Below are 27,616 nucleotides of genomic sequence, written 5' to 3'. Positions count from 1 at the left end.
AGAGGATTCACCAGAGACAGAGTGGGGAGCAGAACAGGCAGATCTACTGAAATACATTACTGAGGGGAGCAGCAGGTCAGCCAGGAGAGGTCTGCTGTGCCATGTGGGTTAGCTCGCTGGCTGGGGTTTGAACTCTTGCTGCACTGGCTGCAGATAGCTTCACAGTGCTATGATCTATCTAACCCCTTGTGGCACCAGGGAGGTCCCAAATTGAAAATTTTTATCTAAACGCACCCAAAGGAAAAAGAAGAAGGGTTGTTACGTTCTGAATGTTCCCACTCAAATTCCTATCTTAAGAGTATTAAAGGCTGAAGTCTTTACTGGGTGATGAGATGGTGAGGAGAAAACCTCAGGAGTGGGATTAGTTTTCCTATAAAAGGAATCGCATAAAGGTCCCTTGTTGATACCAGAGAGAAGGTATGGGCAATAAATCAGGAAGAAAGACCTCACCAGAATTGTGAGATGTGGCATATTGATTTTAAGACTTCCAACACAAAAGAACAGTAAGAAACAAATTTCTGTTGTTTATAAGCTACACAATCTGTATAAGCTACACAATTTGCTATGGTAGCCTGAACTAACAAATACAACACTGGAGCCTCAAATTCCAGAATGAAAGGGAGGATATTATTATCAAACTTAGAGAAATTAAAAAGACTGTAAGGGAAGGCTACAAACAAACCAACTTCTCACCAATAAATTAGATAATCTAGGTGACATGTACATAATCCTAGAGAAATGCAATTACAAATCTGACTAAATAACAAACAGAAAATCTTTAGAGACCTGTAACAATAAAGTGATTGAATAAGTAATCAAATTTTCTCACCAGATGATTTCACTAGTGAGTTTTATCAAAAATTTAAAGAATTAGCCCAATCTTTTACAAACTCTCCAACTTATCCTATAAGTTACCCTGATACAAATAGCAAACAAAGAGAACAGGAAGAAAAGAAAAAAAAAATCTTATAGCAAAATCCTTTATGAATATAGACACCAAATAATAGGAAATCAAATCCAACAACATATGGTAAGGATCATACATACATCTGCAAATCAAAACTCAGCAATTCAGAAAATCTGCTTATAAGTTCTGGGTCTTCCCACTGATTTTTCAACACCAAGGGAATAGGTGTATTTCTCTAATACTCTCACTAAAACATATTATAAAAAGTTACTAATAACTTTATAATAGGAGTACCTGTTAGTTCAACAAATGTTAATTACACAAATAAAAGTATGTACCGTTCATTATGTTCCTGATAAACAAGCCTGGACTTCTCCAGTAGATATTTTTCAACATAGGCACTAGAAGAGAAATAAAATGGGTTGATAAGCTTCTGCATTAATGTGCATGATTTTAATGACTTTTAATACCTTCTCCACTTGAAAAATAGAGACCATAGCAATGTGCCATGTAGGGTAGGTATGACAATTAACACAGTAGCTATTATGCAAGCTGTTATTAATAGGAAAACAGGGATAACAGAGTGGAAGGTATACAGGAATTCTATTCTTATTTATACTTTCTGTTGTGAACCTAAAAATACCCAACAAATAATCTCTTAAATTTTTAAGCTATAAAGAATATTGCTGCACCAACAGAAGACTCTGATCATAGCAGTTATGGTTGCTTTAGGATACAGTAATTAGTGGGTCAGGTTATATATACAACTTAAGAATTTCAAAAGTGAATGTATGTATAACATAAATATAGCAAATTGCTAACAATTCATAAATCAAAAGACATGTGTTACATTATTCTTGCAATTTTTCTCATATTTAAACTCTTTCAAAAGAATAATGGGCTCAAAGGAAAAATGTTTAATGCAGACATCAATATCACAATTCTCATTAAAGAGCAAACAATCTATGGTTTAGCAAAGGGGCAATGGCAAAAATATAACATGCTCCAAAGACTGTTACTGTTACTTACCCAAGTACAGTGCCTGTTTCTTGGTAATTTACTTGAATAAACTTCCCAAAACGACTTGAATTGTTATTATGAGCTGTCTTTGCATTTCCAAAGGCCTAACAAAATAAATAGCTTGTATTAATTTCAGTTTTTTTAATTGAAAAACCAACCTGGCCCTCCCTGGTGGTGCAGCAGGTTGAAGCACAGCACTAAGAAACTAAAGCCACTTCAGCATGAGTTCGATCCCCGCCCCGGAGGTGACCCACATGGAGCGGCAGACCTCTCCTGACCCGCTGCTCCCCTCAGCAGTGTACTTTCGTTGATCTGCCTGTTCTGCTCCGCACTCTGTCTCTGGTGAATCCTCTCACTGCCCCTGCACCTCTGGCTTGTACCCCAGTTCTGTATGCATAAATAAATCTTTAAAAAAAAAATCAAAGGCAATTTTTTTTCACAGCTTTTTTGTTTTAAGATTTTATTTATTTATACATACAGAAGTGGGGTACAGGCCAGAGGTGCAGGGGCAGCGAGAGGATTCACCACAGAGTGGGGAGCAGAACAGGTTGACAAAGCAGCAGGTGAGACTGGAGAGGTCTGCTATGCCATGTGGATCACCTCTGGGGCTGAGTATAGAACTCGCACTGAAGTAACAAGGTTCGGCTTGACCCTGGGCCACCAAAGGCAATTTGCCACCAAATTGCCCCAAAGGCAATTTTTAAACACTAACAATATAAGGTGGCTATACTACAATGGAGGGAAAAAAAAAAGGAAAGCTGCAAACAAAATAAAATACAAAAATAACAGACTCTGAAAACTATGTTGGTTACAGAGGTGAATAGGGAAGGGGGTAAAAGAAAGGGAACAGGTAATCAACAAAATAGTGTGACTGGCATTACAATTTTGATAATGGGTGTAGTGAGACATATACACATATTAAAGTAGGAAACTATAGTTCCAAAATACATATAATATTATAAGTCAAAAGTAAACCAGGGCCTCACTGATTGCACAGGTATTAGTCTCAGGGCTATCAACAGCCTCTGCAGCATGAGCTGAATCCCAGATCAGGGACTGACCCAGATGGTGCAGCAGACCTCTCCTCTCTAACCCATCTGAGTCTTGTGAATTCTCTCTCTCTCTCTCTCTCTCTCTCTCACATACATACACACATACGCACACATACCTGTACCCTACACCCAAGTTCTGTATGTATAAAGTGCTTTTTAATCTTAAAAAATAGGAGTAAAATTTTATTTAAAGAAGTCAATGAAATGGCATGTACAAAGGGGTTTTGAAAGATGCAAATATTTCTGGGAATTTAAACTCAACATACATACATAGTACTAAACCCGTTCCCTGAAAGTGTGCACTCTCAGCTAAGACCTAGGAACTCTGACTGACCTTCAGGCTCTATGTAATCAAGAAGCAAAATGTAAGGCAAGGTTGACAACTACCTGGTTTAGTTGTAGAAGGGTATCCCAATTAACACATAGAACTTTGCAGAAATGATGAGGAGTCTTATAGTTTCAAGACATTTAAGGAAATCCTTGCCAAAACTTAAGGTGACTTACTAAGTAAACTGAGAAAAGAATCTTAAATCCTCACACACAAAAAGAACACAGACCTTCCAGAATTGCATCAAAGAACTCATGTACCACCAAACAACCACCATAAATCTTGGCAGGAGAAGAAAATCTCATTTCCAAAACTGCTACATAGTATGTTTAAAAATGCTCAGTTTTCATTAAAAAAAAAAAGAAATTATGGACAAAGGAAATAAAAAAAGAGCAACAAAATCCCTTGATGAAGACCAGATGTTTAAGGTTCTAAATGCAGATTTATATGTCAACTATTTTAAATACTTCAAAATAAAGGAAAGTATAACAAAGATTACTTGACAAAAGACATTATCAATATTATAAAATCACCATGTTGAAAAATACATTAAATGAAAAATTCATTAACAGGGGCTCAAGTGAAGACATGAGCAACTTAAGATAATAGCAAACTTAAAGATTAATAAAAAGAGATATTCTAATCTAAGAAAGAAAATGAAGAAAAATTAACTGAGCTTCAGGGACTTGTGGCATATTATCAAGCATACTAATGTAACTATAATTAAGAACACCAAAAGGAGAGGATGGAGAGGAAAGGTACACAATGATGATTTCAACAAAAACTAGCCAAAACTTTTTAAATTCCATGAAAAACATTAAATATACATCAAAAAAGGTAAACAAGGGCTCTCCCTGCTGGAGCAATGGGTTAAAGCGCAGCTATATGAAGCCAGTTGCAGCCATTCCAGCACAAGCTCAATCCCCAGCCAGGGAGGCGACCCACATGGCGCGGCAGACCTCTCCTGTCTCGCCCACTGATTCCCTCAGCAGTGTACTTTGTCGATCTGCCTGTTCTGCTCCCCACTCTGTCTCTGGTGAATTCTCTCACTGTCCCTGCACCTCTGGCCTATACTCCAGTTCTGTATGCATAACTAAATAATCTTTAAAAAAAAAATAAGTAAACAAAACTATAATTATAATGAACTGAAATAGAGCTACATCTCCACACATCATGATCGATCTATTAAAAGCTAACAAATGAGAATGGAGTGTGGGAGGAAAAGCACAATTGGCTATGGTAGAAGAAAATGGGTGCTCTAGTGGTAGAATTATGGTACCCATACCTGAAGGAAGAAATCCTATAATGTGAAAAAATTAACAAGGATATAAAATAATACAACTTCATTAAAAATAAGACAGTAAATGAATCTCATAAGCTGCTATCAACAGAGGCAACTCATAAAAAGGATCTTCAATAACAACTGATTTCTCAACAGAAACCATAAGGATAGAAATGGTGAGATTAAAAAACACAAAACACTAGAACAGATTATGAACCAAAAATTCTATACCCCGTAAAACAATCCTTCCAAAATTAAAGCAGAAATTAACATACTCAAATAAAGAAATGAATGAATTCACCAATAGTAGATGGGTCTTTAAAAAAAAAAAAAAAAGCTAAATGAAGTCATTCAAGCTGAAACTTAAAGGACAATAAAATAAATCCTTATTAAGAAGTAAAAACAAGTGAAGTTGGCCCTCCCTGGTGGCGCAATGGGTTAGAGTACAGCACTGCATACCAGCCACAGCCGCTTCAGTGCAAGTTTGATTCCTGGCCCCAGAGGTGATCCACCTGGCGTGACAGACCTCTCCTGACCTGCCCACTGCTCCCCTCAGTAGTGTACTTCCTCGATCTGCCTGTTCTGCTCCCCACTCTGTCTCTGGTGAATCCTCTCATCGCCCCTGCACCTCTGGCCTATTTATACATACCCCAGTACTGTATGTATAAATAAAAATAAAAATCTCAAAAAAAGTGAAGTTAAACACAAATGTGAATATAAAACAGTATAGTTATTTCTTGGTATTTTTCCTCCTTTCTTATTTAATAGACAATTCCATATAATAATAAAACAAATCTGTGCTTAATGAATTGTTCAAGAAGATGTAGTTTATAACATAATGGAATATTACTCAGTTACCAAAAAAAGGTAAACTGATGCCATTTGTAGCAACACAGATGGAGCTGGAAGGGATTACGCTAAGCAAAATAAGTCAGAAGGAAAAAGAAATTTCAGATGGTTTCACTTCTAGATGGAATATAGGGTAAATTAACAAAGGGTCAAAAAACATAAAATTTGCAAACTGGCATACACCAGACGGAAGGAAATGATGGAGTCAAAACGGGAAGAAAGAAAACAAATGACTATGATAATGGGTCTTGGAAGCTATGTGACAAAGAACTGCATGGACTACACCTGTGGGAAGAAATCAAATATTGTACAAAAATGAACAATGGTGTATGAAAATAAATATATATTAAAAACCTGTTTACAGGTAGAAATATGCAATTTATATGATAATTGAAGCATAAAAGAGGGACATAGAGTTATGTACAAAAAGTCTCTTATTGAAGTTAAGTTGATGATACAAACAAAAATGTTGTATTAACCGGAGTGCCCATGGATATTCCCACTAAGAAAATAACATCAAACAAAACAAAGTAAAATAGACAACTACAGAATCAAAATGGTACACAGAAAACTTATGCTTAATATAGGGTAAGACAGTAAAGCAAGAATACAGGAAAATAAGATTCATTTCAAAACAAATGGCATATATAAGTCTTACATTATTAGTAGTCATACTAAATACAAATGGACTAAACAAATCAACCAAAAGGTAGATAAAAAGCAGAATGATTTTTAAAAACCGATCCATTTACATGCTTTTCTCAAGAGACATTCAGATTCAAGAATACAAAGATAATGAAAATAAAAGGATGATAAAAGATATGTTCTTGATAATTAAAACAACTGGACTGGCTATATTATTATCATGCAAACTAGAGTTTTCATAAGACCATTATTTCAAGAGACAGAAAGGCAATTTATAACAATGAAAGGGCTAATCCATCAAGAAGATATCATTATAAGCATTTATGTACCTAACAGTTCCAAATCCAAGAAATAAAAACTGACAAAAGAGACATTCAACAACAGTAGTTGAGATTTCAGTGTAACATTTCCAATGAAGAATTGAACTATAGATAAGATCAATGTGGGAAATGAGGCTTGAAAACACTATCTGTCAACTAAACTATGCCTCTATGAAAGATCCCACTCAACAACAGGAGAAATGCAAAAGGAACATGAAACAACAACAAAGACAAGACATAGAGTAAGCAATAAAGTCAGTCTAAAGAAGTTTAAAAGGGCTGATATCACATCAAATATGATCTCCAAAAACAATAGTTAAATAACTTTTTTATCAAAGAATTGATAAATTCAGAATTGATAAATTAAATAACATACTCCTAAATAACCAATGAGTCAAAGAAAATCATAAGGAAAATGTTAAAAGATTGAAATGAATGAAAACAAAAACACAACATACCTAAATTCATGAGACATAGCCCAAGTTTAGAGATTACTTTGTATCTGAGAACATTTTAAGTGGATCCTAATCAGTAAACAGAAAAGATCCTAATCAGTAACCTAACATGCCTTCTAAAAGAAAAATATAAAACAGGACCTCCCTGTTGGCATAATGGGTTAAAGCACAGCATTAAGGACATGGAGAAAAGGGAACCCTGTTACTTTATGGGTGGGAATGTAAACTGGTCTAACAGGGTTTTTATTCCCCCTCAAAAAAAAAAAAAAAACCTATGGAGGTTTCTCAAAAGATTTCAAAATGAATCTGCCATTATGACCTAGCAACACTACGCCTTGGTATCTACCAAAAGGCCATGCTGCATACCCATGTTCACTGCAGCACTGCTTACAATAGCCAGGATATGAAAATAGCCTAAATCCCCCAAAACAGATGAATGGGTTACAAAAGATATGTGGGGGTGTGTGTGTGTGTATACATACATGTGTGTATAGCCAGCAATCAGAAAAAGATGATAAATGCCATTTATCATGACCATGCCATTTGCAACAACATGGATAGATTTGTAAGTATTAAGTAAGATAAGACAGAAAAGCAGAAAGATAAATACTAGAAGGTTATTACTAACAAGTGGAATATAGAGAAACCAAACTAATAACCAGGGAAAGACCACCTTAAAAGCGAACACTTGAAAACTGACTACAGAACTGAAGCCTTCAAAGAGGGGAAGGAAGGCAACACAGTGGACTATGGCTGTTGACTACGGGTGATCTAGTGACAGGTATCCAGCAGTGGTGATACCTGATGAAGAGAATCTTGATGTACCATATTTATGTGTTATATTAAGAGAACATAAAAAAAATAAATAAAAGTTGTTTCCCATATTCATCATTTCAAAAGTGAACTCTTAGATTTTCAATGCTAGACACATAGACACTGAGGTGACAAAGATGTATTTATACCAGCAAAAATGTTTTTCCCAATCACCTACTTTCATAACTCAATTACAGACAGCAATCCTGCTCCTACTTTCTCCCTTTACAGGGAAATATCCCATTTTCTAGTTTTCCTTGGTAAACTAAAAATGATGCCTGTATCTTAAGATAAGCTTAAGAGTAAAAAAAAGAATTTCCACAACTTACCTCAAGTACTGGCCCAGCTCCAAGAATGATTTGTTCTACTCCACTGGCAAATCCTTTCTGACTGAGAGCAGTAAGGTGATGAATAAGAAAGTTTGTGCTTTGAGTCTTCCCAGAACCACTCTCTCCGGAAATCACAATGCACTGATTCTTCTTGTGCTGCAGCATGGCATGATAGGCTACATCAGCCACAGCATAAATGTGGGGCTCAAGTTTTCCTAGTTGATGGTTATCATACATTTTAACATATTTGGGGTTATAAATAGGAAGAAATTTGAATGGGTTAATAACTATAAGAATACTGCCAACATAGGTATAAATTTTTTCATGCTTAAAACGATTTCGTAGGTTTTCTAGGAGAGTTTTCTCATTCAAATCTGGTAAGCTACATAAGTCATCAAAGTCTTTCTGTTGAGGCTGTGGAAGAAAACCCCGTTCCATCATCCTGCGACGTTCTTCTGTTACCCGTAGCCATGACTGAAGACTACCATAATGGATTGAGCCATCAAGGTTCTTTTCTCTCAGAAGAAAGCGGTAGTCCTCTCCACTCAGGCGATTTTCCAGAGCCATTCGGGGCCACAACATCATTCGCTGAACTGGACAGTCTGTTGGATTGAGGATCCATTCCTCTCCACCAAATTCCTTTACCTCTGCTAGAACATAACATTTTGTTTTATCAAGATGAAGTCTGTTTATAAGAGAGTCAATCACCTCAGCAGCCGTAGAGTTTTTTCTGGCAGGAATTGGACAATAGATTGTCCCTTCTGAAATTGTCCCAGGATATATTCGTAGTGTGTGTTCATTATCCTCAAAGCGTCGTCTTCCCCCATCATTTATATTCATATTGGATCCTGTCCCATCAGCATGGATAGTATGTATTCAAAATTATGCAACTCATTTTCATGGCAGAAGAACTGCAATATAAGAGATGTGAAACATTAAGAAGACATTTAATATAATCATTGCTTCCTGATGGATAATGCTCAATAAAGTTTTTTTTTAAAGATTTATTTATTTACTCATACAGAACTGGGGTACAAGCCAGAAGTGCAGGGGTGGTGAGAGGCTTCACTAGAGACAGTAGGGAGCAGAATGGGTAGATGAATGAAGTATATTGCTGAGGGCACAGCGGGCAGGTCAGGAGAGGTCTGCCACACCATGTAGATCAGCTCCAGGGTGGGGGATCAAACTCACACTGAAGTGGCTGTGGCCAGCTTGCAGTGCTTCGTCCTAACACACTGCACCACCAGGGAAGGCCCAGTTTAACAAACATGTTAATTTCGTCTTTTAGAACACAAGATTCTTTCTCTTAGTATAGGAACAATTTTTAAAAATCTCATTGATACTCCATAGCATTACATTTCATTGTCCAAATCTAGACACTTTCTAGAACAGCAAGCTGTCAAAAAATGTTTTTTCAATGTCTTACATATTAAGTTAAAATCCATTAAGTACAAAGAAAATTTATTTTGTCCTCTACTATCTCAATTATTTCTATGATAACTGAATGATTGGAAGCAAGATTATATATTTGAAGAGCCTCAGTGAAGACTAAATTAAGATAAATAGAATAAATGTAATAATACATGTAATCACCCTACACCCAAAAGTTCTTATGGATAAACTAGAAAAAATAAAGAATACTGCTGATGGAGCAAAGTTTTGTGACATTAAAAACAAAAAGCTGAAATCAGATAAATTGAGAAGTTAAACTATATGAAGTTAAAATCAAGAAAACAATGAAAGGAACCTACTTATAGAACAAATGTATTTTCAAGGACTTCTGGGCCCTGATTCTCTATATCTTCCCTAACACGGAAAGATTATAGGTGGGCAGGGGAGGTAATAAGGAAAACCAAAAGATCCTAGAGTTTACTGAACAAAGCTGACAAGAACCTAACAACAATACAAGTTTTATTCAAACTACCCTTGTCCTTCAATGTTACCTTTTTAGCTAGCCTGATTGCATTCCTTACAAGTACTTTGCATACATCTTCTCAAATCCCAAATATCATACCTCTAGAAGAATAATTTCAACTGTTTTATTTCACTAAGAAAACAGTGACTTCTTTTAAACGACTTCTTCAATCAAAATTATTCCTATATTCATCTCATATATGCTCTTCCAATTACTTTCTACAGTGAAAATATGTCCTCTATCCCTTCCTGAAATAATAAAACCCATTTCATGTCATATCCATCAGTACTTGCCCCTCTTTCCTTTTCTCTTATGAAAGAAAAGGAAAAATACTGGATGGTTTCACTCATAGCAGGAGTATAAAGGACCAGGGGAGAAAGTAATAATAATAATAATGAATAATATATACCAGAGATATTTTATGGGGGTGGAGTGGGGAATGGGATAAAAAATGGGGAGGGGGGAGTGCACTGGACTCACTAGACTATGGTGGTGGAACACAGGTGAATTGGTGGTGTGAAGCCCAAGGGGATTACAACTGAGATGGGCACAAAATTAAGTAAAAATAAACTATTATATTATTATTTTTAATTTAAAAAAAATGCTTATGTTATCAATCTTTCTTCTAACTTTCTTTAAGCTTTTAAATATATAAAGATGCTGTATTCTTTAAAAAGAAAAAAATACTTCCAGTCACATCCTACACTATGTATTTCTCGAATGAAGAAACTTCATTTATTACTTTTTTCTAAGATGAATTTTCAAACGCAAAGAATGTTAAAGAAAACTTTAAAAGCAGCACTGCATCACACAAATTTGGCATGTTTAAAAATATTATAAATGTTCCAGATACTTTAAAAAAAAAAAAGATTTATTTATTCATACAGAACTGGGGTACAGGCCAGAGATGCGGAGGGTGAGAGAATTCACCAGAGACAGAGTGGGGAGCAGAACAGGCAGATGGACAAAGTACACTGCTGAGGGGAACAGCAGGTGGGCCAGGAGAGGTCTGCTGGGCCATGTGGTCACCTCCGGGGCAGGCCAGGATCGAACTCATGCGGAAGTGGCTTAAGCTTCTCAGTGCAGTGTTTTAACCTGCTGTGCCACCAGGGAGGGCCACCCAGATACTTTTATAAACAAAGAAAATACCAGAGATTTAGTAGGGCCTCCTTCCTTTTCTCTGCAGAGGTAACCACTTTCCTGAGGTATTACTCCCATAAATGCTTTTATGTTTTTACTGTGTGAGTGTGTGTGTGTGTGTGTGTATATATATACATTGATAAGTATTTATTATATAAATTTATATTTATTTATATGTGTGTATATATTTTTCTTGTGTATGTGTATATTATATACTACACACTTATACACACGAGTCCCCATAAATTAGATATTGTGTCCAGTTTTTAAGCTATTTTTTAAAAAGACAGTAATATAGTATGACTACATGTTACCTTAATACTCTCTTTTCTATTTATGAATGCTGATGCATGAGTAAAGGTCATTAACTTCTGAATAATATGCCACTATATATGGGTTCATTAATTGAAACATATATACTACTACAGGGGTGGGCACTGATAATAGAAGAGGCTATGCATGTGTGGGGACAGGCCAAGGAGTATAAGAGAAATCTCTGTAAGCTTCTGCTCAGTTCTGCTATGAACATAAAATTGCTCTAAAAGATAAAATCTATTTCTTAAATTCCACTGTATGTATGATACCACAATTTATCAATCCACTGCCCTTCTAGTGAGTACTTACAATGTTTTCAATATTATACCATTAAAACAATGCCACAGTTTCCATACATATCTCTTCATGTGTGTTTGCAATTAGCTCTCTGGCTTTTACATCTAGGAGTGGACTCGCTAGGTTTTAAGCGTTTTTATCTTTACTAAATAATAACAAAATGCTTTCCACAGTGGTTGCACCAACTATTTCACAGATAGTGTAGGAGAATTCGTGGTTTTCTGCTTCTTTAACCAAAATTTAGCATTGTCAGACTTGCATTACTGACAATAATTGTAAAAAGGTATTTCATGGTTTTAATTTGCAATTCCCTGATTACTACTTAAGGACAAGCAACTCTTATCCTATCATTTTCCATTTGGACTATGCTGCTCATTTGTTTTCTCCTTTGAGTTTTTCTTTTCCTTATTGATGTGAAGTTTCATATATCCTGGTATTAATCAATGTTTAGCTGAATGTGTGACAAATAATCTCCTACCAATCAGTGGCTTACAGACTTGGCTTACACCCCTTTCTGTGATAGAGAAAATTCTTTATTTTTTTAAAGACGGATGGATGGATGGGTGGAGGGATGGATGTATAGAAGAACTGAGTTGTCAGAGGTGTCAAGGGAAAAACCAGAGAGAGTGGGGAACAGAACAGACAGAGTGAGTGAAACACACAGCTGAGAAGAGCAGTGGGCGAGACAGAAGTCTGTGCACCATGTGGGTCACTCCCTGTATGGGACTGAACTCAGCCACTGTGGTGGAAGCATGATAGCTCTGGGACTTAATCCCTAGGGTACCAGAGAGACCCAAATAATTTTTTTAATAGTCAAATCTACCAATATTTACAGTTTATGGTTTGTTTGTTTTTTTATTGCACAGTTTATTTTTACATCATTTTGCACATTTTTTTTTCCATCTCAATTGTAATCCCCGCGTGTTTCCCATCACCAAATCACCCCTGTGCCACCACCATAGTCCCGTGCATTTCCCTCCCTTCCCCCCCGTTTTTGATCCCATTCCCCACTGTTTCTTTTTAATTAAACAATAACAACTGCAGTTAACTATTATTGTATGCTCACACATACTCATTTATTCTAAGCATTTCACAGGAGTTATTTCCTTTATTCCTCACAATTCCTAGGGCTATTTTTCACATCCTCCTCCTCATTTTACAAATAAAAAAATAAAGACTGTAATTTATCAAAGTCATAACTGCAATGTGGTAAAGCTGTAATCTGGAGGGGAAAAAAAGGGAGGTGGCCCATGGTTCTATGGTGAAGGATTAGGGTGCTCTTGGTGATGGGTATGGTGTAGTAACTTACATGTGAACCTATTCCAATAAATCATATACAGTACTGTAAGCGTGTATTATTTCAATAAATATAAATATATTAAATTTAAATAAGTATAAATATTAAAAACAAATACAGCCAGTCTGGTTCTAAAACCTACATAGTATTATATTCTTTATGCTTTCATAACTGACTTAATTTAATGGCTCTCACTCATCTCCTTGAAAATGCTAAATTTATAATTTAGTATTCTTCAAATTTATATTTTAATGTTGCTCAGAGTGAACTGCTCTTCTGATTGCTGATTTTATTTCCTATCTTTCTTGGCATTAGAAGGCTTCATTTGTTTGAGAATTTAACAGTACAAGTGTACTTTTTGAGATACTTTTTATTTTCATGCAAACATTTACTAGGAAGATACTACTGACTACCTTTGAAAACATAACCATAATACCATTAACCATACCTTTACAAATTAACAATTTTTAATATTAGTGGTTACCTTTCAATTTCTCCAGTTACCTCACAGTTATCTTTGTTACAGTAGATCTATTCAAATCAGACCTCTGTTCTGCAATAACAAACTAATCTCTGAACTAGCAGAGTGCTAGTTGTAAAGTTATGGTGGTGCTCTAAAGCCCTATTTATAAGACTTCAGGTAAGTCATGGCTTCTGGTGCTCATGATAGTTAGGCAGGCTGTGCCGGCATTACTCTAAAAAACACACAGCATAACATCTAATCTCTAAAGTTTAGTGTATAATACTGCAGGCCTAGAACTAAACTCAGAAATATTTTTCAATTAAGGAATATTGCTCACCCTAATTCATGATTTTCCACAATGTGCCCAAGTGTAATGACATTTCCCCATCAGCTCTATGAAGGTATTTACAGCCACTGCAGCATGAATTCAATCCCTGGACAGGGAGCTAACCTACCTGGTACAGCAGATCTCTCCTGTCTTGCCCACTGCCCCTCTCAGAAATGCATTTCAGTCAATCTGCTTGTTTTTCTCCCTACTCCATCTCTGGTGAATCCTCTAACCCCCAGGCACTGCTAGCCTATACTCTAGCTCTCGTGGGCATAAATAAGTAATTCTTGAAAAAAAAAATTAAAAATTAAGCACATTAATATCACTTACATAGCAATCAAGACATTAATGTACCTTCTATAAAGAAACTTGTTATTATTTGTTAATTCACTATCCCTAAGAAGTAGAATAAACACATGCTAACAGAGGGAAACAATGTGGTGAGATAGTTGGGATGGTCAGTAGGGTGTAGTTCTGAATAAGCCAAATTATGATGTTATTCACTGGACTGAGTTAAAAGGGTCTGATTAGAGAGGAAAAACTGGTGAAGAATGAAAAAAGCTAGTGAATACACTTTCCTTTAAATAAGAAATTCAGTTAAAAAGATAAAAATACCCAAAGATTTTGGCCTTCCCTGGTGGCGCAGCGGGTTAAAGCACAGCACTAAGAAGCTAAAGCCACCTGCGCATGAGTTTGATTCCCACCTGCCCCGAAGGTGACCACATGGTGTGGCTGACCTCTCCTGGCCCACCCACTGCTCCCCTCAGCAATGTACTTTGTAGATCTGCCTGTTCTGCTCCCCATCTGTCTCTGGTAAAGCCTCTCCCTGCCTCTGAGCCTCTGGCCTGTACCCCAGTTCTGTATGTACTAATAAATCTTTAAAAAAAAAAAAAACCTAAAGATTTTAAATGCTGTGTTTTGTTGCATGCTAATAAAATTTAATTTAAAAAAAAAATTTTTAAAAAAATAAAAAAAAATTTAATTTAAAAGTATGTATTTGCTCTTACTTTCTTTAATCAAGATTTCAAGGTTACTTTCCAAGCAGAAAAAAAGTACCCTTTCTCTTTGTCCTTGGCTTAGCACAGGGATCTACTGATGACTTTGTCAGTAGGAGGATTATATATTTAACATTCAATTACAAGGGATGGAAGACTAGAATTAGATAAATGTAAAGAATAAATATCTAGTATCACTCACTGCTAGAGGAAAAAAACTCAAAGCAGTGGCTTCATCCAATACATATTAAAAGAAAGAATACATATTTAAAGAAAGCTATCGAGCTGCTTCCATTTGAGAAAACAATACTATTTTGTATGCAATTATAAATTTCATGAGTAGATACTAAACATTTTAAACTTATTTTAGATAAATCAGTGGTATTCAAGGACTAACATTCAAGTTTCTTCTAATTTAGTACTTAAACTTTTCTATAAAGTAATTATACTAATGTATAATGTAAACATATAATGTTTAAACACATAGGTACCTTATTTAGGTTACTTTTATTAATAAAAGTTTTACTTTTAAATTTACAAGAATGCATTATAATGGGTTTTTTTCCTTCAATAGTCCCCAAATACTCTTTTCACAAACCTATGTTTTCCTTTACCTGGACAGGCAACTAAGTATGTCCCAACCTCCCTTGTAGTGTCATGTGACCCTGTGACCAAGTCCTAGGCTAGTGGTAATGGATGGAGTGATATACATCTTCTTTAGGCTGAGTGATATACATCTTCTTTAGGCTTGTTGTTACAAAAAGTTATTACCAAAAATTATAAGAGGAAGACATAACACTAATTCATATTCATGAGATGTACTGAAATACATAAAGCAACTATTGACAAATATAAAAACAGACACTGACAGCAACACATTAATAGTAGAAGACTTCAAAACCCCACTTATATCAATGGACAGATGAACTAGAGAGAAAACAACATGAAAATAATAGCCCTAAACAAAGAATTAGATCAGATGGGCTTAACGAACCATTAATAGGACAGAGAAACCATAAAAAGCTGAATACACATTCTTCTCAAGTGCACATGTGAATTTCTCCAGGATAGACCACAGGTAAGGTTGCAAAACAAGTGTCAATAAATTCATGAAGACTGAAATCATACTAAGTACCTCTTTTATTATAATGCTATTAAACTAGAAATCAACCACAAAAAGAAGGCAGATAAAAGCCCAAACATGGAGACAAAATAAAATGATACTGAATGACTATCAAAGAGGGACTCAAAGGAGAAATTTTAAAATATGTAAAGACAAATGAAATTAAGACATAAGCAACCAGAACATATGGGAAACAGGAAAAGTAGTTACTAATAAATATACAGAAATATAGTCCCACATCAAGAAACAAGAAAGAAAGATCTCAAATAAATAATGTGATGTTACACCTTAAGGAAATAGAACAGCAAATGAAACCAAGAACCCTGTATAGAAAGCAAGAAAAATGAGAATAGAAACAAATGAAACACAAATCAAAAACAGCCCCAAAGATCAATGAAACTTTTAAAAAGTCTCTAGGTAGATTCACTTAGGAAAAAAGGGATAAAACTTTAACGAGTAGAAACAGGAACAACAGATATCACAGAGTAAGGTAGATCATAAGAGATTACACTGAACAATTTTTTGTGAACAAATTAGAAAATCTAGAAATGGACAAATTCATAGAACCATACAATTTTCCAAGACTGAATTAATAGAAAATATGAACTGATTTTGTATATAGGGAAATGGAAACAGTAAACAGAAATCTCCAAAAACTGCAAAAGCCTAGGACCAAATGGTTTCACTACTCAGTCCTCCTACTATACCTTTAAAGACCTTAAACACTCCATAAACTGAAGAAATGTAATACTTCAAAACACATTTCATAAGGTCAACATTACTCTGACACAAAAAATAGATAAGGCTATCAAGAGGAAAACTACACACCAATATCCCTGGTGAACAGAAATGCAGAAACCCTTGAAAAAATCATAGCAAAGCAAATTCAACAATACAGTAAAAGATTCATTCATAACAACCAAACAGTATTTATTCCAGGAATGCAGATAGCTCAATATATGCAAATCAATATACTTCACCACATTTACAAAAGAAAAAAATTGTATCAATAGACACCAGTCCAACCTTTCTGTAGTTTACAAGAAACCTATCTCACCAACAAAGACAAAACTAGATCTAAAGATTGGAAGACAACTATGTAAGTAAGTGGCAACCAAACAAGTCAAGAACAGCTGTACTTTTATCTGATAAAACAGACTTTCAATTAAGAATGATAAGAAGAGATAAAGAAGTACACTATATTATATGAGTCTAATACAATAAGAAATAATACTTATAGACTCTCAATTATAGATATATATGAACCAATGATGGAGCACCAAGATACATAAGACAATAAAAGAATTTAAGATAGATATTGATACTAACATAGTAAAGGGACTTCATTCTCCACTTACAATAGATAGATCAACAAGGCAAAGTAAAATTAAGGAAACAACAACTTTAAATGAGGAATAGAAGAAAAAGGTCTAACATCTATAAAACACTTCACCTAAAACTGCTGCATATACTTTTCTTAAAGTGCATACAGAAAAACTTCAAGAATAGACCATGTCTTAAGACAGATAATAATATAATTTGAGAGAATACATTAATTAACAAAACACAAATAAAAGGAGAAATCACTGCAGACAGCTAGAAATACAAAGGCTTATAACAGAGTACTGTGAACAACTATATGCCAATAAATTCAATAACCTTGAAGAAAATGATAAATTTCTAGATCTACATCATCTACCCAAGACACACCCAAACCGAAAACTGATCACAAACATGGAAGCTGAAATAGTAATAAAAAAAATTCTTCCAATAAACAAAAGCCCAGGAACAGATGGTTTTGCAAATTAACTTTATCAAACTTTTAAAAAACTAATGCCTACTTTGCTCAAACTGTTTTTAAAATCATGCCATTTATGATGCCAACATTACCTTAATACTTAAACCAGAAAAACAGTACAAGAAAATTACAAACCACTGTCCTTGGTGATATAGATGCAGCAGTCTAGTATTGAGCAAAGTAGCAGCAGAAGAGAGAAAGAAGTGCACAGACAGGGTATGTATTCTGGCCTCAGTGACGAAATGAGATGTGGAAAAAAAAAATAACGCCTAGGTTTGACTAAAATCAACTGAGTAAATAGTGGTTCTATTTATTAAATCAGGAAGATGGGGGTGGAGTTTATGTTCACTTGCTGGCATTGGATTGTTGTTTGGGAGGAAAGGGAATATATGGTTTAGTGTGCCTTTGGCCATGTTAAGTCTGATATACAAGTGCAAGTATGTAAGCAATTATATAAATAAGTCTCAAAAACAAATGAGATAATGCCATCTGGTAATCATCAGCATATGGATGGCATCTTAAGCAATCAGACCAGATGAACTCATATACAAAAAGACTGTAGATAATAGATAAAAGAAACTATGAGCAAGTCCTGTAGATGACCAATGTTTAAGTAGTCCAGCAGAGGGGAGGCAAAAATAGAGCAGCTAATGACTTAAAACATATAGTAGTAACAGTAGTAGTTACTATAATAATAATGTTTAACCCTTAAAATACTTATTATGTGCCAAAGTATTCATTTGAGTCCTAAATCTTTAGAACAACTTCATTGAGGTAAGCACTATTATCATCATTTTTTAATGAAGAAATCGAAGAACGGAGGATGATAAACAGCCTGCTCTAGATGACACATCTAAGTAGAGGAAAATCACCAGATAAATGAAGGGTTATAAAAGTAGTATTTCAAAAAGCAGCAAATGATGTCAATTAAGGATAGATAAATTACCTATGGATTTGAAATCATGGAGCTAATTTGTGATTTCTGTGTTTGGATTATGATTGTAGCTAAATTGAATATGAGCAGGTACCTCAAGTTCCTCTTGGGGTTACTGTGAGAGATAAGTAAACATATGAAAAGCATTAAAAGCAGTATCTGACACACAGCATATGTAAGTTAATTGTTGATAACCATTTTGTTATGAGACATTCCATTACCTATCAATAAGCAGACATCCTATTATAAATTTCCTATCTAAATCAGTCATGGTAATTCTATTTTTACAGCATCACCCTCTAAGAATGTATTTAAAACACTGTCGAGATTATAGCAAACCCATCTGTTCCCAGAATTTAAAACTATGTCACTGTAAACTACCCTTCAAGTCCGAACTTCCATTCCATTAAATTTACCTTTAAAGATCAAATGACCTATATCAATTCCAAAGCTTGTAATATTTGTCCCAGACACTTAAAAAAAAAATTTAAGTCGCTCTTATAAAATAAAGAAAATCAGAAACTGTACCAAATACCATTTCAAATACATGGCCCTTGGAAACATCAAAAAAGTTATAAACAGGGCCCTCCTTGGTGGCCCAGCGGGTTAACACAAAGCACGAAGAAGCTAAAGCCACTTCAGCATAAGTTCAATCCCTGCCTAGGAGGTGATCCACATGGCACAGCAGACCTCTCCTGACCAGCCCGCTGCTCCCCTTAGCAGTGTACTTCCTCGATCTGCCTATTCTGCTCCCCACTCTGTGTCTGGTGATCCTCTCACCGCTCCTGCAGTGGTTAAAGCACAGCACTAAGAAGCTAAAGCCACTTCAGCATGAGTTCAATCCCTGCCCAGCAAAGGAGGTGACTCACAAAGCACAGCAGAGCTCTCCTGACCCTTCCGCTGCTCCCCTCAGCAGTGTATTTCAGTAGATCTGCCTGTTCTGCTACCCACTCTGTCTCTGGTGAATCCTCTCACCGCTCCTGCACCTCCAGACCGTACCCCAGTTCTGTATGCATAAATAAATAAGTCATTTTATAAAAAGTTATAAACAATATATTGGGCAACAACTATTGAATCTAGGTGTAATTCTGCCCTAATAAATTTATTCCAGAGTCACACACATCTCAAAGTAATAGAATTTATTTTTTTTTAAGATTTATTTTATTTATTTATGCATATAAGATCTCCAATGTAGGCCAGAAGTACAGGGGGTGAGAGGAGTCACCAGAGACAAAGTGGGAGCAGAACAGGCAGATCTACTGAAATACACTGCTGAGGGAAGCAGCAGGCGGGTCAGGAGAGCTCTGCCGTGCCATGTGAGTCACCTCCTAGGCAGGGCGGGGATGGAACTCATGCTGAAGTAGCTTTAGCTTCTTAGTGCTGTGCTTTAATCACTGTGCCACCAGGGAGGGCCCTCAAAGTAATAGAATTTAAATGGCAATGATAGTCTCATAAAAATAAGATTACAAAAAATGTAGTTTACAAATCATACTTTGAAACAAATACATAAACTAAAGTTGGAATTAGCTGTTTAGCAATTGTTCACAACGGCAAAATGATTTTACAGCAAAGCCTCTGAGGAGTTTTGGGTGGGGGTGGGGGGGGAACAGCACTAATATATAGTAGTACTTCTCTGTAGTAATTTTCCCTCTATTTGAACTATTTTTATGACATAATTGAGTGCTAACAACAGGAATTACCAAAAATGACAACTAAATATGTAAATTTGGTATCACTGTATATATATTGAAATTAAACACTACAAAATTTTGAAAAACAACAGCTAAAGTGAAGTGGCTGTTTAACCTGGGAAAATGATTTATTTAATGTGTTGTATTACTCACTGTCATTTAACCAAGGGTAACAAACTTCTGCAAAAGGTCAGATGGTAAAATAAGGTTTTATAAGTCACATGGTCTCTTTCATATATAGGGTCTCAACTTTGCCCTTGTAGTAAGAAAGCAGTTACAACCAAAGACTTATCATCACATCACAAGCTTTCACTCATAAGAGCTCAAATCCAGAAAAAAATTAATAGAAAGGTATACTTCACTAGGCCTCCCTTAGTCAAACTCTATCATTCACTGTCATCTTCAGTAGAAAAAAGGAGGAAAGCAAAGCTTATAACCACTTGTGTGGGTAAGCAAATTTATAATACTATTAAAGAATCAACAGAAAATCACCTTTTCAATATGTACAAAGTGAGACATTCATAAAATATTTTAAATCAATTTTAACCCAGTTAATAAAATAATGTCATGGTGAGGGTTTCCTTCCAGTCAGAATATAGATGGTCACAAGAGTAAATCACTCCCACCATAAAAACAAGAAAAATTACATAAATTACAAAACCAATAGTTTAAACCTATGAAAGAGCTGAAAACATAAGTTAAAGCAAACTGAAGTTCAAAGAGGGTAAGCCCTTTCCAGGTAAAGATACAAGTGACCACTTCCAACTTATGGGCCATGCTGACTGAGAAGAGTGAAAAATCCTATGAACATATAAACCATTACAATGAACTCAGTGGGGTGGGGATCAAAGGAGCTCCAGAAGAACTAGCTAATCAACACAACCTAAAAATTCTTCTTCTACTCAGTTAAGCTTTCAAAGAGTATCCAGCAGCATGCAAAATCTATGGGCAAAGAAGGCAGAGTAGAATTTTCTAAAGATTGGAAAACTAAATATAATGATATTGAGGTCTCTTTATACTTAAATTCCAAGCAAGGATGAGACTGAATCCATACTCAAAACACTAGAAGCCAAAATTAACTATAGTTGTAGCATAGTCCAGATAGAACTCACTTTCATGCTAGAATGAAGACATTACTTCCTAAGACTTCTCACCTTTGAAGTCAATATGCCTTTCCAAGGAGGAAACTGTTTTCTCTTTTTATATAATATTCACATACAATTAAAAACTACAGAATATTCAAAGAATCATGAGAATTTAACTATAGGCCAGAGGGAAAAGTGTCAAAGCAAGCTCACATATGACCCAGATCTGGGAATTAGCAAACTCTTCAAATAAATCTGAAAAAAAAAAAAAAAAAAAAAAAGACTTAGAAAAACAAAGATCTTAACAAATTCTGGCAGGGAAATGGACACTAAAAGAGATCCTATTAGAAATTCTCAAACTAAAAATAAATATCCAAAATAAAAATAGAATATACTTGCAGACAAGACATAGGGGAAAAAACTGAATTTCAAAAATCAATATAAGCTATCTAAACTGAAGCACAAATAAAAAGAATTAAACAAGCAAGAACATTCATTATTAAGAGTCAAAAACTAGTGAGGCAATATCAGTGTGGAAAGAGATAAGAAAGAGAATGGGAGGGAAAAACATTTCTGAAATGACAGTTTTTCTCCAAGGGAGACGTAAAAACAAAACTACATGAACAAATTCAGCAAGACACAAAATAAAAGACAACTGCACCTAGGTACATCACAGTAAAATAGCTAAGCATCAAAAATAAAGAGAAAATACTAGAAGTATCCAAAGACAAAAGTTAACATTCAGGACAATGTATATTCAGCTTACTTTTCATTAAAAACAACAGATGACAGACTACAATAGATAATAATTGCTGGAAAGGAAAAAAAAAGCCAGCCTGGAATTCTATGCAAAAGTAACCGTTAAATAGGAAGTCAAAATATATTTTCAGATAAACAAAAGCTGAGAGAACACTATCAACATATATACAAGAAATGCCAAAAGAATTTCTTTAGATTAAAAGGGAATAATCGCAAACTAAAAATTCTCAAACTAAGAAAGACAATATCCAAAATGAAAACAGAATGCTTGCAGACAAGACTCTGGGGGTTGGGGGGGAGCACACTGAATTTAAGAGATTAATTATCTAAATTAAAGCACAGATTAAGAAAGAATTAAATAAGCAAAAAAGCAAGATTTATTATTAAGGAGTCAAAAGATTAGAGTGTCAACATCAAGCAGTGTGAAAAGAGATAAAGAGAATAGGAGAAAACAGGAAAGGATAAAAGGCAGCAAAAAAATACTGGGAACAAAACAGTCATGTACATCCAAATGACACAATTCAATATATACAAATGAAATAAATTCTAAATATTAACATGACACTAATAGGAAAAATGAAGTTTAAAAAACAGTAACATTTATATAACCAAATCAAAAAACAATGACTTAGCAATAAAGTTGGCAAAAAGATGGGAAAGACCTCTAAGCTAAAAACTATGAAACGAAAAGAAATTAAAATTAAGAAGTTATAAACAATCTCAATCTATATATACATATACCATGTTCAAGAATAAGAATACTAATATTAAGATGTAAAGTTTGCCCTAAATTGAAGGATACAGTCAACATAATCCCAATCAAACTCCACCAAGTTATTTTGCAAACACTGACATACTGATTGTAAAGTTTATATGGAAAGGCAAAGACTCACAACAGCCAATATAATACTGACGGAGAAAAACAAGGTTGGAGACTCAAACTACAGTACTTCAAGACAAGAAAGAACAAACAAATCAATGTAACAGAAATAGAGTACCCAGAAATAGACCACACAAATACAGTGGATAGATCTTTAAAAGGAGCAAAGGCAATTCAATAGAGAAGGAAAAATTCTTTTCAACAAATGGATGCTAGAACAACTGGATAGCTACAAGCAAAAAAAACAAAAAATTACCACAAGCCTTTCTCACACACCCATACTCACACACACACAAAAACTAAAAATGGATCACAGACTAAATGTAAAAAACTGTAAGACTCCCAGAAGATAGACAGGGACAAATCTAAACAACTTTGGGTTTGGTAATGATTTTTCAAAAACAACATCAAAATTAAGAGCTTGGGAAAAAATAACTGGTAAGTTGGATTTCATTAACATCAAATCCTACTCTGCAAAAAAAAAAATACTCTTAAGAGAAAGAAAAGACAAGTCAGAGACTGGGAGAAAATCTTAGCAAAGCATTTATCTAATAAGGGACTGGTATTCAAAATATACAAAGAACTCTTAAGAAATTACCCAATTAAAATGGGCAAAACTAGGGAAAAGAGCTCAACACCTCACCAAAGGCTATACAGATGGCAAATCAGCATATTAAAAGATGTTTCACACCAAGTCCTTAGAGAATTGAAAATTAAAATGAGATAGTAGTACACACACATTAGAATAGCAAAAATCCAAAATGACATCACCAAATTATGGTGAGCATGCAAAGCAAGAGGAATTCTCCTTTACTGTTGGTGGGAATGCAAAACAGTACAGCTACTTTGGAAGACAGTTTGGCAGTTTCTTACAAACAAAGCTAACTCTTACCATATAATCTAGCAATCACTCTCCTTGAAATTTTTTTAAATGATTGTAAATTTATGTCCACATGAAAATTTGTACACACGTTTTATCTTTTCCGTAAGTGCCAAAACTTGGGATTGAGATGTTCTCCAAAAAGTAACTTATGGAAGTTATGGAAAAAATTACTTTTGGAGAACACTCCTAGTATTGCTTTTAATAAGCCTGAAAATTAAAAATAATTTTTAACAAACCTGCCTGCTTTAATTTTCAGGCACTTTTCTGATTTAAATTATATCCTAATTTTCAATAATTAAACATTAAAAGGTTTTTAGAGCTTTTATTTGAAAATGGATATAGAACAAAGGACAAATATGACACTTTTTTTTTAAGATTTATTTATTTATTCATACAGAACAGAGGTGCAGGGATTGCGAGAGGATCCACCAGAGACAGAGTGGGAGCAGAACAGGCCAACTGACGAAGTACACTGCTGAGGGGAGCAGTGGGCAGGTCAGGAGAGGTCTGCTGTGCCATGTGGATCACCTCCAGGAGCAGGGATCCTACTCAAGCTGAAGTAGCTTTAGCTTCCTAAAAGTGCGGCGCTTTAACCTGCTGTGCCAACAGGCAGGGCCCATGACACACTTTTTTAAACAAGATATATGTTCCACAAGTGCATATATGTGTATGTAAGTAAATGCATAAATACCTTAAAAGATGTGCCAAATGAAAAGGGTAGCACTATAATAATATGGAAAAATAGCATCTCTATGAAAGAACAAGATGGGGTTATTGGAGAGATTGTCTAATCTGTACATTTTCCTGTTTGTTAGAAGAATCTACATTTCTTTTTTTCATAAATTGGTTATTCAAGGTTTTAAATGCAAACTTGAGGAATCTGAAGAAAATTTTATAATATATTCTAAACCTTTAAGAATAACCGGTGTTGACATAAATTAAAACTGGATATATATCTTCATTATAATTACTTCTACTCTTAATAAGGAATTTTAAATTGCTCAAATGAGATAGACCAAGCAAGGAACAAGTGTTAAGGGGAAGGATGTCCTAAAGGAACTCTGCAGTTTTATAGGCTCCACCCCCTACTCCAGCTTTCTGTTATGGACTCCACCCCCTACTCCAGCTTTCTGGACCCTACACATTACTCCAGAGATTGAAAACTACAACTCCCAGCAACACCAGGGAGAGAACTGCAGGACCCCAGGGCGGAGCAAGTAGGAATGGATTCTGGGACATTTTGGGGGGATAAATAGGGTGCGGTCGCATCTCTCACTCTGGCGCTCGCTCTATCTCTAGCTCTGGCTCTGGCTCTGGCTCTCAGTCTCTATCTCTCGCTGGCTTGCTTGGGAAGCAGCTCTCAGGACCGCGTGACTTGGTGTGTTCAGTCAGCGTAGCCATAAAGTATTCCACTTACCTTGTATCCTGCTCTCTTTCCCTGTGATGTTTCCTATTCCTTGACCCTTTTGTAAATAAACCCGTCATTGACCCTTTTGTGTGTGTCCCTGCAGTATAGCTGAATTGTGAGCACGCGGGTGAGGCCCCACAGACAGGCGGCCCAGTCCACTCTGGGCTACCCTGTAACACAAGCACTGTTTGTTAATTCCTACGCTTATCAATAACATCATCTCTACAATGATTACAGTATTTCCACCACACCCTACTTAGCTAACTAAGCCTGAAAAACAAATAAAAGCACACCAAAAAAAAAACAAAATCACATCAACAACAAAAAACCACCACTGAATTTCTAATATTCAACAACATCCATTATTTCAAAAATGTAAAAAAGTAATCTGAGGTTACTTAAGTATTAATATTATAAAAGTATTATTAACCTAAACTACCCTATTCTTGTTTTTTCCTTACATTTTTTTCCACTATTCCCTTGGTAATATTTAGATTCTATGCTATTCTTCTGTCTGGGTTTATGCTACTGCTACTATGAACTAAATTGAGCTCTTCCAAAACTCCCATGTTAGAAAGTCCTAGCCCCACAATGTCACTGCATTTGTAGACAGTAATTTTTTTAAACTTTTTTTTATGCATACAAACTTTTTGTATTTATGTATACAAGAACTGGGGTATAGGCTAGAGGTGCAAGAGTCAGAGGATGAGGACTCACCAGAGTGAGGAACAGAACAGGCAGACCCAGTGAAATACACTGCTGAAGGGAGTGTACGGTCAGGTCAGGAGAGGTCTGCTACATCATGTGTGGCAGGGATCCAACTCCTGCTGCAGTGGCTGCAGATAGCCTCACAGTGCAACACTTTGTAACACATTCGGTCACCAGGGAGGGTTCTAGAGGTAGTAACTTTAAAAAGAGGTAATTAACAGTTAAATGAGGTCACCAGGGTAGGACCCTAATTTAACAGGATTATAGGTGTTCTTATAAAAAGAGAAAAAGACACCAGGATACACTTGCACAGAGAAAAGGACATGTAAAGGTACAAAGAAAAGGTGGTCATCTGCAAGCCAAGGAGAATTCTCAGAAAAACCCAACCTGCCAACACCTTGACTTCCTGCCTTGACTTCCTGCCTCGAGACCTGGAAGACAATAAATTTCTATTGTTTAAGTCACTCAGTCTTTGGTATTTTGTTACAGCAACCCTAGTAAACTAATACAATGATACAAAAAGTCTTCCTTACACATTTAATAACACCTTAACTTGACACTGCATTATAATGAATGCTATAGGAAACAAAGTCTAGTTTTATGCACTTGCCTATAAAGAACAATGTCTCCTGTACCTAGTGACATATAAAAATGGCTTTCTTTTTCCAAGAGTTTCAAATAATGAACTCAAGTTCCCTTCTCTTCTATCCCCTCAACTGTAATAATCTCTGCTACGCTTATTTTTAATCGTCAAAAGTCTTTTCCAATATACCACTAAATCTGTAATCTTACATAGTTGCCACTCTCACTGACCCACCCCCCAACACAAACACATCACACACCAGTCAATCCTTCAGTTACCAGCTGTTTCATGTATATTTCTCACTCATGGCACTGTTGATAATAGGCATTTTTGAAGCATCACCAACAGCATGCTCAGTTCTGGTCACTGAGCACACTGTTTCTGTTGATTATCTTATTACTCACACTAAAAAAGCTGTTATTTTATGACTGTTGCACACATTTCTCATGTTGGGAAAATTCTAATGTTTATACTCTGTAGCTAATTAAATTGGGAAAACACTGCAATCCAAAAAGAGCCCAGACCTGATACCAACCAAACACATGCTGAGAGTTGATTTTTCAATTTACACTGGTATGTCTGTGCCCATTAACCAGTCTTGTAGTTTCCCTTCTCTAACCAATGATGTCCATTTCTGCAAAGCAATAGCCTTCCAAAGGTAAAAATATGACGAGTACCCTTACTAATTTACTCAAAAATAGGTCTAAAATTTTGTTCCAATTAGAGTAGTAACAGGAACAATTAAGTTAAGGCTTCAAAATACTCATCAAACGTTGTCTTAGTGCCTCAAGAAGGGGGGGGGGGGAATTTTTTAGTAATTCAAGATTTTGACCTTAACAGCAATGTTGCCAGACCACTTATGAAAAAGTTCAACCTTACCAGTTTTTTTGACTTGGTCCTATCAAAGAGGCACCATCACTCACTGTATATTAAAAACTATATTGTTCCAAAAATAATGAACAACCATATACCAGAGACATTCTGTGGGGGTGGAGTGGGGAATGGGATCAAAAA

The 27,616-nt window shown here is 35.4% G+C and overlaps 1 protein-coding gene across 2 annotated transcripts in view; it reads right to left on the bottom strand.

Moving 5' to 3' along the window:
• MYO9A (myosin IXA) overlaps nt 1-27,616 on the bottom strand; it is a 196,558-nt gene that overhangs the window by 153,684 nt on the left and 15,258 nt on the right. For both annotated transcript variants that reach the window (XM_004687622.2, XM_012728607.1), the window contains exons 2-4: nt 8,001-8,911; nt 1,937-2,031; nt 1,246-1,308 (exon numbers count right to left, since the gene is read on the bottom strand). In XM_004687622.2, coding sequence (XP_004687679.1) covers nt 1,246-1,308; nt 1,937-2,031; nt 8,001-8,840 — 998 coding nt within the window. In that variant the 5' untranslated portion in view covers nt 8,841-8,911. The remainder of the gene's footprint in view (nt 1-1,245; nt 1,309-1,936; nt 2,032-8,000; nt 8,912-27,616) is intronic.

Source organism: Condylura cristata, unplaced genomic scaffold, assembly GCF_000260355.1.
Source record: "Condylura cristata isolate star-nosed mole 26May11 unplaced genomic scaffold, ConCri1.0 scaffold00023, whole genome shotgun sequence".
NCBI lineage: Eukaryota > Metazoa > Chordata > Mammalia > Eulipotyphla > Talpidae > Condylura > Condylura cristata.
Note: the sequence above shows the minus strand (reverse complement) of the source record. Positions and strands in the feature narration are given on the sequence as shown.